The 13,967-nt window shown below is 39.6% G+C and overlaps 1 protein-coding gene across 4 annotated transcripts in view; it reads right to left on the bottom strand.

Moving 5' to 3' along the window:
- The window catches only part of DGKI (diacylglycerol kinase iota), a 206,354-nt gene that overhangs the window by 14,902 nt on the left and 177,485 nt on the right, over positions 1–13,967 (bottom strand). For all 4 annotated transcript variants that reach the window (XM_072346703.1, XM_072346788.1, XM_072346853.1 and 1 more), the window contains one exon: positions 97–134. In XM_072346703.1, the coding sequence (XP_072202804.1) occupies positions 97–134 (38 nt within the window). The remainder of the gene's footprint in view (positions 1–96; positions 135–13,967) is intronic.

Raw genomic sequence — 13,967 nt, 5'->3', positions numbered from 1 at the left:
TCTGTTTATGTTTTGAGCAGAGGTGTGATATAATTTACAGCATATCAAACCTTCAAGTAGCTGTGGAAACATGGACACTCAGTGCTCTGTGCTTACCTTTAGCAGATCACCAGCTATGACTGCCTGTAAAAGAGCTGCAAAAGACAAACATAAAGTTAATATTATGTGGAAAGCATACTGTATATGGCCTCACAGCTGAGAACACATCTCACAGTATGCACAAGACAGATGCTTCAATCTGCTTGCATCCTCATATACCATTAAAACTGGTAAGGACCCTGGACTGACATGCTGAGAAGGGAAAAGGAACACTACACATGTCGCATGAATGCCGCAGGGACATTGAACCATTATTTCCAATGCTGCTCTGGAACTGCATTTTTCTGTCTGAAGTTTTGCTTTGTGGCACTTCAGAGAATTTTCAGCACAGGATTGACCTGACTCCCTGGCATCTAAGCTATAGATAAGGACATCAATGCCAAACACAGAGAACCTGAAATTCCCACAGACTGCTTGGACTGTGGGACTGATGACTGTGCTGGTCAGTCAGCATCAAATACACAGGGAGTCCAAAGCCACAGAAAAAAGAGAGGCAAATCAGAGATTTCTTAATATTTATTTGTGTTGTAAGAACATCTTGGCCTGCCAGAAGTCAGTAGTCCCAATAATTTGGTAGGCAGAATCAAACACAGGGCAGGAGCCAGTTCCCATCCTTTTAGTTTTGGTAATTTAAACAGACACAGGTAGGAAAAGGGACAAAGAAAGGCACAGTGAACAAAGATTCACAACAAGGCTGGGAAGAGCTGGGAAGAGAACCCAGGTCTACTCACTGCCACAACTTTGTCCCAAGCCCATTAGAAAGAAGAGGGAAGACAAGAGCCTCAGACTCTGTATTGTCCAATGTATAGTCTGCACCCTGCAACAGTACTAGTTGACAGCAAGTAACCATCCTTTTCCCTCCTTCTCACTATTATAACTTTTGTAATAAATAAATAAATAAATAAATAAATAAATAAATATGAATAATCTTTCTGGGAAAGCAGTTTTTCTGTTTGCATCATAAAAAGCATTAAACGTTTGCCTCAGTTCATACTATTCCAAGAGTGTCAAGGTCCATTTCTGCCTGCAAGTCTAGGCAATGCAATCAGGTTAAGCATTTGCTGAAGTGCCATCCTTGATATAATGATGTCAACAGCTCACATAGGGAGGAACAAGGGAGAAGGAAAGCCATCCTAAACGACACACAGGAAACTGCACAGTGTGAGTTCCACGAGGAGTTTGTTACAACTCCAGAAGTGATAGGGCAGAAGAGGAAGAGTATGCGAAGACAACTCAACAACAGGTCCTATCTTTGAAAACACCTGGACTTCTACACATTTTTCAGTTATCCCAGTGCCACCTAATGCCCTAGACTCAGAGCAATAAGAAAAGCAAAAATTCAGTCTAGCTTAGTTCTCATTCCGGAAAGCAGGAACTGAAACCACAGGTATTCCTTATAACACTGGATTTAGGGCAGTCCTACAGTGATCACAAGTTAAACTAAGTTTAATAAATCCCCTGGTGTCTGTGGGGACCAGGGCGCTCTACTTTGAGGAATGGAAGAAGTCAAACACCAGCAAGTAGGATAATGAACTGGAAAAATACATTTGTTTCTTTTCTTCAGACTTCATTTTCAGTGGGGTACAGTTATCTTTTTTTTTCCCCTGTACTTCTAGTACTGGCTCTGCCCAATTTAATGCAAGAACAGAATGTGGCCCTTGTGCCACTCAGTTCATCTTTTTTTTTTTTCTTTTTTGGTCCTTATTCACAGATTGGATCTCAGAGCCACAGTTATTGTGTGGGCTGCTGCAGTCTGGGCTTGTTTAACTATTCTGCTCTCCTCACACATGCAGAAATGAAGTGAACTGGTGACACCAACTTTTCATTACCATCTACATTTAGTATTTTAAGATATGGTTGCCCTAAAATTATGTAAGAGACAGAAAAACATTTTTTCATGCAAATTAGAGCTGCTAGTTGAGGTTATAATTCAGAAAAGCCAGGAGACCCAGTAAAAACTGTGAAGTCAAAAGAAAAACCTATAAATCCATGGCAAGTCTTCTGCATTGAGTACATGTAACCAGAGGTTTTCCTGGTGATATTAGGATAAAACAGCTTTAAAACACATTAAACAAAAGTAAACCAATCTTTTCCTTTCTTTTCTATGCCTTCAATCCAGCTAAGCATTTAGGTAGGTGCTTAGCTTTGAGCTAATCACATTCTTTTTACCAAGCCTACCTTCAAACAATTTTAAGTACTTTGCTAGAGTATAACCTGTTGCATAAATGAATGCTTTACTGATCAACAAAACCAGCTGGCATTACAAGCAGATGAAACCACAGTAAAATAATTCTGCACAGTAAGCCACAATGCTGAAAGACTTAGAAGCTGTAGAACTAGATGTGGAGAAAGGTTCTTCAGAACAGAGCTCACTTTTGTATACACTTATGAATATTGCTTAGTACACTAACCACGTAAACTCAAATGGGACTGGTGGGCATACACAGGAGGAAGGGCCTCAGGGCAAAAATTATCTGGCTGTAAAAGAGGTGGTTAAAACAAGTAAGCAGATGGCAGTGATAAGAGAGTTGAATGAGAAATTGGACAGCAACAGTTAACAGGCAATACCAAGCTATCTTAAAATTAAAATCACTAAAGTAAGAATATTTTTTTTTGTCTTCTGAGCAGCACTGCACCACTGGTGTAACATATAACATGAATGATGCAATTGTTTTATATCATAAAATAACTTCATGTCTTAAAGATGCTTCAAAATCTACTTCATTTTAAAAATATTTAAATCAGGCCTTTTTTGTTGTTTTTTTTTCTCAGCTTCTTGTCAGACAAGTGTATTTCATGACTGATAGAAATGTTTTATTAGTCCTTTTTTCTTTTTTTTTTTTTCTGCAAGCAGATTTATTGCTGATGAAATGTGACACCTTGACAAGACTCAGACTCAAGTGGTCTGTCCATATAACTAGGCTGTCACAGTGCTAGACACCCTGGGCTGCCTTCACAGCAAAGTTCAACTCTCTCTATGGCTACATTGCTACACATAGACCCTAACCCATCTCCGTACCACCACCAATCGCTCTGCTGAAACACCCAGCAAATGTAAATCACTGCTGAGGTGATGGATCTTGACAGAGTTGCTTCATCTGCCAGGATATGGACAGCCAGAAACACGGATCATATATGAAACAGCTGCTAGAGAGCAGTAACTTTGGGTCTCCAATGGATGAATTTTGACACCTGGTTCTAATCACCCCTTGGCCAATTTAGATCACCAGCTTAGCCACATTACAAATAAACCTGAAACAAAACACACAGATGACTTATAAATTAAGTGCATAATCCACTAACTGGGGGGGGAGGGGGAAGGAAAAAAGAAAGAAAAAAGAAAAAAGTCATGTTTAAAAGACGTATTTGAATTCTGGTAATTCTGCAAACTAGTGCAGCTTTCTCTTTGTACTCAGAACCGGTGAGGCCACACCTCAACTACTTTCTTGGACCCTCACTACAAGACACTGAGGACATGGAGCATGTCCAGAGAAGGGCAACAGAGCTATGAAGGGTCTGGAGCATAACGCTTATGTTCATAAATTTCAGGAACTTTCTGTATTTCTGTAGCATGAGAATATCAGGGTGGGAAGGGATCTTTGAGTCACTGAGCCCAGCCTGTAGTCAAAAACAACCATGAAATGGTTTAACTGCTTGTGTAAGACTGACTGTACATCACTCCAGCACAGACCTCAAAAGCTGTCCAGCACATTCTCATAGTATAACAGCTATCAAAGACAGACCCATGGCCACAACATATAACAAGAAAGAAAAACAGTAGAGGGACAGAAGATGTCTCCACTGTCTTCTTTTTTCAGAAGCAATATTTGCCAAAGACAATTATCAGAAGCATCTCAAGTAAGGAAAAGCTCAACCACCAACAACTACACCTTCCTATCTGCCATGCATGAAAATTCCCCTCTGATCCCAAAGCTGCTGATCAGCTCAGTGCCAAGGACATAAGTGGGTCTTAGCACCAGGCTACTAATATGACAGAAAAGAATCCCAAAGCACATGGTCTGCTAACATCAGCAGTACAAAATTAATCTGGCTTTTTAAGTGAATAAAGGCAACCATAAGCCATAAATATCTTCCAGATTTTACTAGTCAGACTGTACACTTGGTTTTACCCTTTCCAGTTCACAGTTACAGCTGCTATTACTATACAAACTAAACCATAGTGAATAATGATAAAACTGTTTGCCTTCTCTGAAGCTATTGCTTTTTCCAGGGAATTCTTCAGTGAAGGTCTGCGGAGTGTCACTGGAGGGAGTATAATACTTAAAAGTGCTTTAAGATATAAGTACCATGCAAAGGAGTTGTCACATCCATGATTAAAATGAAGCCAATTTGAGGTCTAAGAATAAAAAGCACTGTGTGAGAGCAAAGTGTGATAACACATCCTACTACAGGTTAAAAATTATAAGGCTAACTATGCACCTGAACATGTATGACGATAAGCAAGAAATCCTGCATTTAAGCACACAGGAAATTCGGTAGGATTTACCAACCATAACTCCAAAGTGTAAAAAAAAATGGGGCTGATAAAACCTTCAGCTCCTTCAAAAGACACAGTAAGACAGGTGATGATCTGAAATATTCGGGATATTGTACAACCCGTTGTACAAACTTCATTTATCAGACAGTGCCTACAACCAAGTTCTTTCTAAGACAAGGAACTTGGAATTAACATGCCATCCACATTTCAGTGCTGGATGTTTCTTTCTGGCTAGAAGCAGATAATAAATATATTAGACTTCAGGGCTCCACTGTGAGTCACTTTACAATGAGCCCCTGTGTACATCTCCATTTCCTGCCACATTTGCTTCAGGGAACTCTTAAGGATCACCTCTTCAAATGCTGCCTCACTCAAATCTTGCTGGGCTGATAACAATAAAACAACAAAAAAATCTGCAGCAGAAGGTGACATCATCACATTTCTTAGCTGTTGTTAAACTTACCTTGGCCTATCATTAGCTTCCAGATCATCTCCCTTCCCTTATTACTGCTGAGAACTATGAAATTCACAGAACCAGAAATTTAAAATAATTACTGTTTCACATGTTGAGAAGTTAAAAGCTGATCCTGACTCAAAGAATGTTCTTTTCACACAGCAGGAGTCTTCTGAGCTATTAAAGTTCAGCATTACAAAAAAGAAAAACAATAAGAAAACAAGTTTCTGTTCATAATTTTGCACTAGTTTTACCAAAATCAATAGTTTTACTAAAATCAATAATAACTATTTCAATCACTCAAAAAGCTAAGCTCTCAAGTGAGTGTGTAATCTATATGGATTATCATTCAGAAACACACTGTTTTCTCTGTAAACAACAATTTGCTTGTAACAGCTTTGTACAATTCAGTAAAGATCAAATCTAATGTGAAAAGCTGAAAGCAACATAACTTATCCAGAACTGTACAGAGCTGACCTCTCTTCTACTGTAGACTGAACTTCAGCCTTGACCTGCAGGAAAAGGTGGTCAATCAGAACACTTTGGAGAAGCAGCCCATGGAGTAACTTAACATGAGCCTACAGTGTGCAATTACAGCCCAAAAGACCAACAGTATGCTGGGCTGCAGTAGAGTAGGGGTGGCCAGCAGGGGAAGGGAGGGGATTCTTTCCCTCTGCTCTGCCTTTGTGATGTCCCGTCTGGGGTACTGAGTCCAGACCTGAGAACCTCAGCACAAGAAATATATGGAGCTTTTGGAATGGGTCCAGAGGAGGGCCACAAAGATTATCAGAGGGCTGGAGCACCTTTCCTACAAAGAAAAGTTGAGGGATTTGGGCTTGTTCAACCTGGAGAAAAGAAGGCTCAGGGAAGACCTTACTGTGACCTTTCAGTGCTTGAAGGCAGATTTTAAGCAGGAGGGAAATCAACATTTTACATGGGTAGACAGTGATAGGACAAAGGGGCATGATTTCAAAATAAAAGAGGGCAGGCTTAGATTAGATATCAGGGAGAAATTCTTTACTCAGAAGGCAATGAGGTGCTGGCCTGCCCAGAGAAGCTGCAAGTGCCCCATCCACAGTAGCATTTAAAGCCAGGTTGGATAGGGCCCTAGGCAACCTGATCTAGGTCCTTGACTTAGTGGTTGGCAACTCTGCCTGTGCCAGGGCAGTTAGAACTTGACTATCTATAAGTTCCTTTCCAACCAAAGTTATTCTGTTATTCCATGACTACTTCCCTTCCATGATGACAATGATAAACTAGTATGTAAGTTGGCATATCTAAAGTGTCTGCCAGTACCACAGACAGTTTTGAGGGATCTACAGTGAAGAAAAGCTGAAAATCTCTGCATTTGAGCTTCCATAAACCAGTCACTTCTTCTTAATATTTAATCTGCTTTTAAGGTTATAGGAAAAAAAAATCTAAAAACCTTTAAAATATGTACGCCAGATTGTCTACATAACTGAGAAATTAAATAAAAAATTAATAATGCTTTGTTGGAATGACTACAAGCTGACAGGTCTTTGATCTACAGACAGTCTTGAGTCTCACTGAAGCTGATGATGCTTAAACATTTCTCTTTGAAGCTACACTGAGAGGAAAGAGCAATTAAATGTTTCTTCATGTATTTTATGTACCTGCAAGTACTGGAAACAACTACTGAAGACAGCAACAAACAAAAGAAAATGGAAATAAAGTCTTGTGCATTGACGGGTTTCCCAAGAAAAGAAAAGGAAATAAATATATCTGTGTGGGTATCAGGGTCAAAGGACTAATAAAAAATAAAAACAGCAGAGCAAAATGGCCAATAGAAATACTGGGTTAGAATTCTGCAGAAAGAAATAACCTTTGTGTTCATTGGAAGAGTACTTAAAAATTTTCATCTTTATAGGACATGGAAAAGCTCTCTGAATATGGGCTACCCGGTTTGGGCTCACAGCCCAGTCAGTAATGCCCTAGTAAGAGATACCTACTCCCATTGGAATCTATTATTATACTAGTGCCAAGACAAGGAAAAAGATATTTGATCTCATCATAAACCTCAGGACTGACTTTTTTTCTTACAGCTACATATAGGAAAAGCTGTGTTAAGGGAAAAAAACACCCATTTTCAAGAGAACACTGTAAAAACCAGACCTGATACTACTAAGGAATCTGCCTGAGCAGAAAGCTTATCAGTGCTTTGATAGTGTGGTTGTTTCACCCTGATGGGCAACTAAACCACCACCATTCTCTCACTCTCCCTCCTCAATGGAAGAAGGGGAGAAAATACAATGGAAAAAGGTTCAAGGGTTGAGTTAAGAAAACTCATCAATTGCTCTCATGAACAAAATGCATTTATAACTTAAGAAGAAGAAGTCTCTCACAAGCCTTTTTGAAAACTAGAAATCCCTGAAGAAGTAGCCTGCCAAGGGAGCAGGAAACAGGCAAAGGATTTTGGACTTACTGAAGGAGTTACACAGCAGACTCAAGACCGTGTAAGAACTGTGACAAAAATATGACAGCAAAAATACATTCAGTTCACAGATTTCAAACCTTCAGTGTACTGGTGTTTGTTTTTTGTTGTTGTTGTTGACTATGGTAGAGACTGATTTTGAAACTTTTTCCAAAATGTATCTGTTTGCTGCAACTATCCAATATCCTAAAGAAACAGATGGTAAACAAGGTTACCCCACAGGACTTCAGCTTTGGGAAAGGCTCGGACTTCTTATGAAATCTCAAGGCTTCAGCAGTGGTCTAGGTAGCTCATGAGAGCAGAGCTGTGAAGCACTATTTCCATGAAAGAAAATCAGATAAAGAACCTGAGAGTTCAAGATACTCCTAAGAGACCAATAAAACAGACAATCTGCTACAACCAAAAGCTCAGAAACACCTCAGCTGAACAGCAGCCAGACACAGAAGTCTGGTGACTATTCAGCACAAGGTCTATGCAAAGCATCTCCAGCTAATCCATCTGTACAGGAAAACGTGTGTTTGAGCATACTGTCTCCTGCGGTTTAAGAGGCACTTTTTGAAGCATGCTGACCCTCTGAACAAGTCATGCTTCAATAATATCTATTTCTGGGATTGCTCAAAGAGGTAAAAAGTCCTTCTCAACAGTTTGGGTTGTCCTTTAGCTACAAAACTATCTAATTCTGTGCAAATCCAAAGGGAAGAACTGACACAGTATTAACTGCATCTGTTTGCCTAATCTGGAAATAAAACAAAGGAATTTAGCATGCAAAAATCACCCCTTACTCAGATAGTTCTTGTATTAAAAACATTTTCTTTTTATAACTTTAGATTCACACAACACACAGCTGCAAATCACTGTTTAGAGAAAAGATTAAGAAAAAGAAAAATATAGTAAAAAAAAAGTCTAAAAAAACAAAACCAAAAACAAAACCAAAAACAAAACCAACCAACCAAACAAACAAACAAAAAAAAACCAAAACATAAAAATAACCACACACGGTTAAGAAAAAGAAAGACCAAATTCTCACTTACATAGAAGTCCCTTCATAAAACTCTACAAGGATAAAGAGGCTTTCAAGCAGATGTAAATTACACTCAAGCTGCCTTTTAGGCCCCATTTGCACTGTCAGACTAGTTTAAAGGTAATTTGATGCCAATTAGAGTCCACCCTGAATTGTTTATGTGGCGCTGGTGCTGAGCTGAGAGTACAGTTGATAGTTAGCAGTGGAAGTATTCAAATCCTTATGCTGAACATTTCCTGCAAGACTGTCTCAACTAGTTTTACAAAGGGAAGGGATGACCATAAGGCGAAAGGGCTTCCTTTGTAAATGGTCCAAAAACCCAAAGAGCAGTTGCAGATAAACTAAATACCATCTGGCAGACATCATTCCTTTTTTTAATTTCCTTTTGCCTTCCACCATTTTTACTTTTAAGCCAAGATGGGAACAATTACTGTCATTTTCGGGAGTGATGTTGTGGAGGAAAATGTCTCTGATGAAGCAAGAACACAAGGCAGGGAAGACTGTGGCTGACTAATGCAGACACTTCATCAAAAGAGTGGCAGTAGTTTGGCAGAAAGGGAGTTCTAGGCAAAATAATTAAGCAATGATTTACTTTTTTTACTTAAAAAACAGGAACAGTGTGGGTCATATTATTCTTCACCCTCCCCTAACATGGCAGACCATTACTGTTACAGACACTCATATTGCAACTCCTTTAGGTCTTTGCCACAGCAAGGCCAGCTGCAGTGCCTTTATCCAGCAATATCTAAGTAAATCATCTTCAAAATTAGGTCTTCACAATAGTAATAAACAATCTGAAAGTCAGTTCAAGATTTTATTTGCTGGCCAGAGTCTTGAGTGGATGGAGGGAATCGTTTTCCTCTGTTACTTCAATGAGTTACCATGGTCATCTGACCACAAGCAGCATCAGTGAGTCCATCAGAAACAAAATGCAGGAGAGAAGTACAGTGTTAGGTTACCCAGGTCTTCTGCTTGAAAACTGATGCCCAGGTCCAGATAACACTTTCATTGCTCCTATGCTCTTCTAAGGGGAAAGGGATAAAGACAGTGGCCAGCTGGAAAGAAAATTCCTCAGTTTTCCCCTACTGCATTTGCCAGACGTTTCCTTCTTTCCTTTCCTAGCTGCCTACTGATCCCTCAGCCTGTTTAGATATAATGGGAGATGGGACATAGGTACCTTTTAAAGGTTTTGGAGAATGGGCCTCCCTCAGTCTTACAGAAGTGCTTTCACAGAACACTTTCTCTTGTTATAGGTATTATGGCTCTGAATTGAACCCACCCTCTGCTGAGATGTGAACAAACAAACCCTGATCAGATCCCCATGCTACTGTTGGCTCAGCTGGCCACAGACATACTTTCAAAACACTATCCAGGAGGGCTTTCTTCCCAAAGTGGCTAATTAATCAAAATAAATACCTGCAGTCAGGAGCTCCTCCCCTCCCCCCCCCCATCTTCCCCCCACTCCTCCCTCCACACACAGCACTGCCTTTGATTTGTTCAGTGAAAGCATTCCAGAACATCTTAATTTGTTGCTAGGTAAATGGCAGCAACATCACCCTGATGAAGACATCTTCTCAGTTGGAGATGTGCAAAACCATCATCACTCTCCTTTGAAGGAATCTGGTTTACAGAGCAGAAATTTTTGGTGGTTTGCTTGTTTTAATGACTGTACCAGCACTGAGAGATTCAGGATCCTCTGGAGTTGTTGTCTCTTTATTGAGAATAGAAGCCCACTTTAAGAATAAATAAATAAATAAATTGTAAAAGCCCACTCTTGAAAAGACTGTTCATTTGCAGACTCTGACTAGCAAGACCAGTGGCCAGTGACTGCACAAATAAGAAAGGAGGTCAACAGAGTGAAGCCCAGATTCCGAAGGTTAACAGGGACAACAGGAAATACCCATTTTCCAGAAAGTGTTCTCAGCTCTTATGCTGATCTTTGGGACTCCTACGTTCTTATTTCACATGTTCAGACCTCTTCCCTTTAACAGGGCAGACAGTACTGGAGCACACTACAGTGAACAGCACACCCTGTCTCAAAGAGAGATGGCAAATCATTTTTCCATATAGGATGGAGTTGCATTGTCTTTCATGCATACTGTTGGTTACTCCCTTCCTTATCACAGAATCACAGGACTGTAGTGGTTGGAAGGGAGCTCTGGAGGTCATCTAGTCCAACTTCTGATAAAGCACATTCCCCAGCATAGGTTCCACAGAAAAACGTCCAGGTTGTTTTGAATATCTCCAGAGAATGAGACTACACAATCTCTCTGTCTCTCTTCTCCCACAGGGGCCTCTAGACACAGCATTGTATTTGTCACCCCAAGCTTCCTGCTGATTACTATGCCAAGTAATCCCTGTGGAAAAGTCTTCCAATAGATGCTAATTTGATGGTCATCACTTAAAACCTTTTCATTTCTAATGCACTTCTGGCTCTGCAAAATTGCCTCTTAAAGATAAGGTATTCAGACTGGATGATTATCTAAAAATCAGCCCCTGACAGAATCTGAAAGACCTTTGGGTGTCCCTACTTGCCTTTCCAAAGAGAAAATCACTCTTCACCTTCACCCACTGTGTCATATTATGACACTATTGACCTTCTCCAAAATTTCTCCTTTGAATATATTTGCTTCTTGTCCTAATTTCTCACTTGTGTCCTACTCCCTCATGAATTTGGAATCCATTGCAGCGAAAAGATATTGAGTTTAACATAGCAAAGCTTGCCAGAAATTATGTTGATGCAACAAAAAGCAGGTTTGGTAATGGAAACCAAGGCAAAATGCCCAGGTTCATCAACTTCCACCTTAAGACCTTCTCTAAATTACCATGCTTTCATTTTCACTTCATTGGTTTCATCTGGTCAGACAATTAGGGAAACTGGGAGTTAGTTTTTCTACTTGGCCTTCATGTGTTCTGGTGTTTTGTTTAAGAAAGAAAGACAGACAGACAGACAAAAAGAGAGAGGAAGGAAGGAAGGAAGGAAGGAAGGAAGGAAGGAAGGAAGGAAGGAAGGAAGGAAGGAAGGAAGGAAGGAAGGAAGGAAGGAAGGAAGGAAGGAAGGAAGGAAGGAAGGAAGGAAGGAAGGAAGGAAGGAAGGAAGGAAGGAAGGAAGGAAGGAAGGAAGGAAGGAAGGAAGGAAGGAAGGAAGGAAGGAAGGAAGGAAGGAAGGAAGGAAGGAAGGAAGGAAGGAAGGAAGGAAGGAAGGAAGGAAGGAAGGAAGGAAGGAAGGAAGGAAGGAAGGAAGGAAGGAAGGAAGGAAGGAAGGAAATGGCACTTCACTCTCTAAATGCTCATGTATTAAGTACCTTGTACCAAGGACATAGACAAAAGCCTCAAAATCTTTAAGAGTTTCTAACAATACTGATTCCCTTTCTGAGGCTATTAAGATGACTCAATTCTTTAACTGATAAAGGTACCTTTAACAAGTGTCCATAACAAGGAGTATTGTGTGCTGCTACAATTGTTCAATAAATGCCCAGTCACAGACAGACAGTGCTTCAGACTCACCCTCTCTTCAGCTCAGCATAATGCATTGCCCTGTCAGGGATTAATGGATGTGCCACTCACATTAGATGCTAATTCTGGTAGCAACTCTGTTACTCCACTACAAGTGCTACAGCTACTTCTGGCAACTAACACTAGAAGCAGAAGCAGGTGCTTCTGCAGGAGTACAATCAGAAACCAAAGTGAAGAGCACAATAAGAGAACCTATTCACAATGCAGCAAGAAGAGCACGGACAAGGGAAAAGAGACATTTGAAAAGGGCCATAAGAATAAAGGAAAAGAAAGAAACACACAGAAACAGTAAGATGTGTAAAGGGGGGGGGGAAGACTGTAGAAAGTGTCTTTTCTCAGCAATGACCAACACATAACATCATCAGAAAATCAGCACTGGAAAGTTGCCAATAATAGGGAAGAGAAGCAGAAAGAAAGGACAGGGAGTGATACCAGTGAGGTAAGATTACTCTACAGCGTGATCTGTACACCTTAAAGCATTACTGCCTTATAACTGTACATAAAAATATTTAAGATATTGAATAGGTACATGGCTGAATAAGAATCTTAAAATTACTGGATCTCTACTCCAAGAAAAATTATACCACAAGAGGTATGCATAAACACTGTAAAAGCCAGGCAGTTCAGAGAGTTCTCAGCTCAACTCCCAAGTTGTGTTCAAATAATAGAATTCAGAGTAATTTGAAATGCTTCAACAATTATGCTTAAAATGGTCTGAGAAGAACCCAGGTTCAAGCCTTTTTATGCTACAGCACTTTTGTCATTCTTTCCTCCTAATACTTTGCTTATTTACCATGGACTGCATGTGGGACAGTGGGAGAGAGGAAATCCAAGGCACTGGATCTCTTTCTGAGATGTAGGAAATCTTTCATGTTTGAAAGAAGCTCCTATATATTTAAACAGTTTGCAAATCTAGCTAGATATGCCACAGTCACTAAACAAATAATAATAATAATAATAATAATAGTAATAATAATCTAATAACTAGCACTATCCCATCTGCAATTTGTCAAAAAAAAAAAAAAAAAAAAAAAAAAAAAAAAAAAAAAAAGGCCTTTCGCCTTGTATTTCAGAAGTTTTCTTACATGAAAAAGTGAAGAGAGGGAAGGATGAGGCTATTCAGAGATGCTTATCAAATCTAAAAAGCCAGACCCTGGCAGCAGATGGTAGATGGAAAACAGGAAGATTTTGTGAAAGAACAGTATAAATATATTGGAATGAAGGAATACATTATGACAGTAGGAAATAATGAAATTTAAAGACATACAAGGAAATATGTTATACACTGTTTGTTGCTCTATTAATAGATAAAAATGAGGCAATGGAACAAATACAAGGGAAATGAAAAAGCAAAAGCAGCCTGTCATTAACAAGTTGCACTCAAAAGTACATTAAGTCTACATTTGGAAAGAGTATACTAAACAATAATGTTTTCAAATTTCTTCTGAATGTTGGAGAAATGGGGACTACTAACATGCCACAGATGTCTAGTACATTGTATTAAAAAGCTGCAGTCATGCTAAAAAGCAGATAAACTATTAAATAAGAGAGCTCTCTTCACAGTGTCAGTATACTGCACATTACTGGAGGCAGATAGGGTAGGTACACCAGGAAATCAAACTGTATGCTTCTGTCACCTTCCTGTTCTTCTTTTTCAGGGGATCCGCTACAATCAGACAGGAAGAATGGTCTAAAGATGGATCTTTGGTTTAACCTCTTTTCTATTTCTATAACCTTGACTAAGAAATCATGTGTTGAGGAGATGGGAGAGAATTTATTAATGATGGTATGTTTGACAGCCACTATACTGGATTAAAAAGATCTTGGTTGGCTGGTGCCAAAGACAATGTAGGCTGCTACCTAACTAACTAATCACCCCACAGGCCAAACAAACATATATGCTGTAGCCCCTCTTGGGTCCCATCAA

The sequence above is a fragment of the Excalfactoria chinensis genome, chromosome 1 (genome assembly GCF_039878825.1).
Source record: "Excalfactoria chinensis isolate bCotChi1 chromosome 1, bCotChi1.hap2, whole genome shotgun sequence".
Taxonomy (NCBI): domain Eukaryota; kingdom Metazoa; phylum Chordata; class Aves; order Galliformes; family Phasianidae; genus Excalfactoria; species Excalfactoria chinensis.
This window is presented reverse-complemented; position numbering and strand designations above follow the sequence as displayed.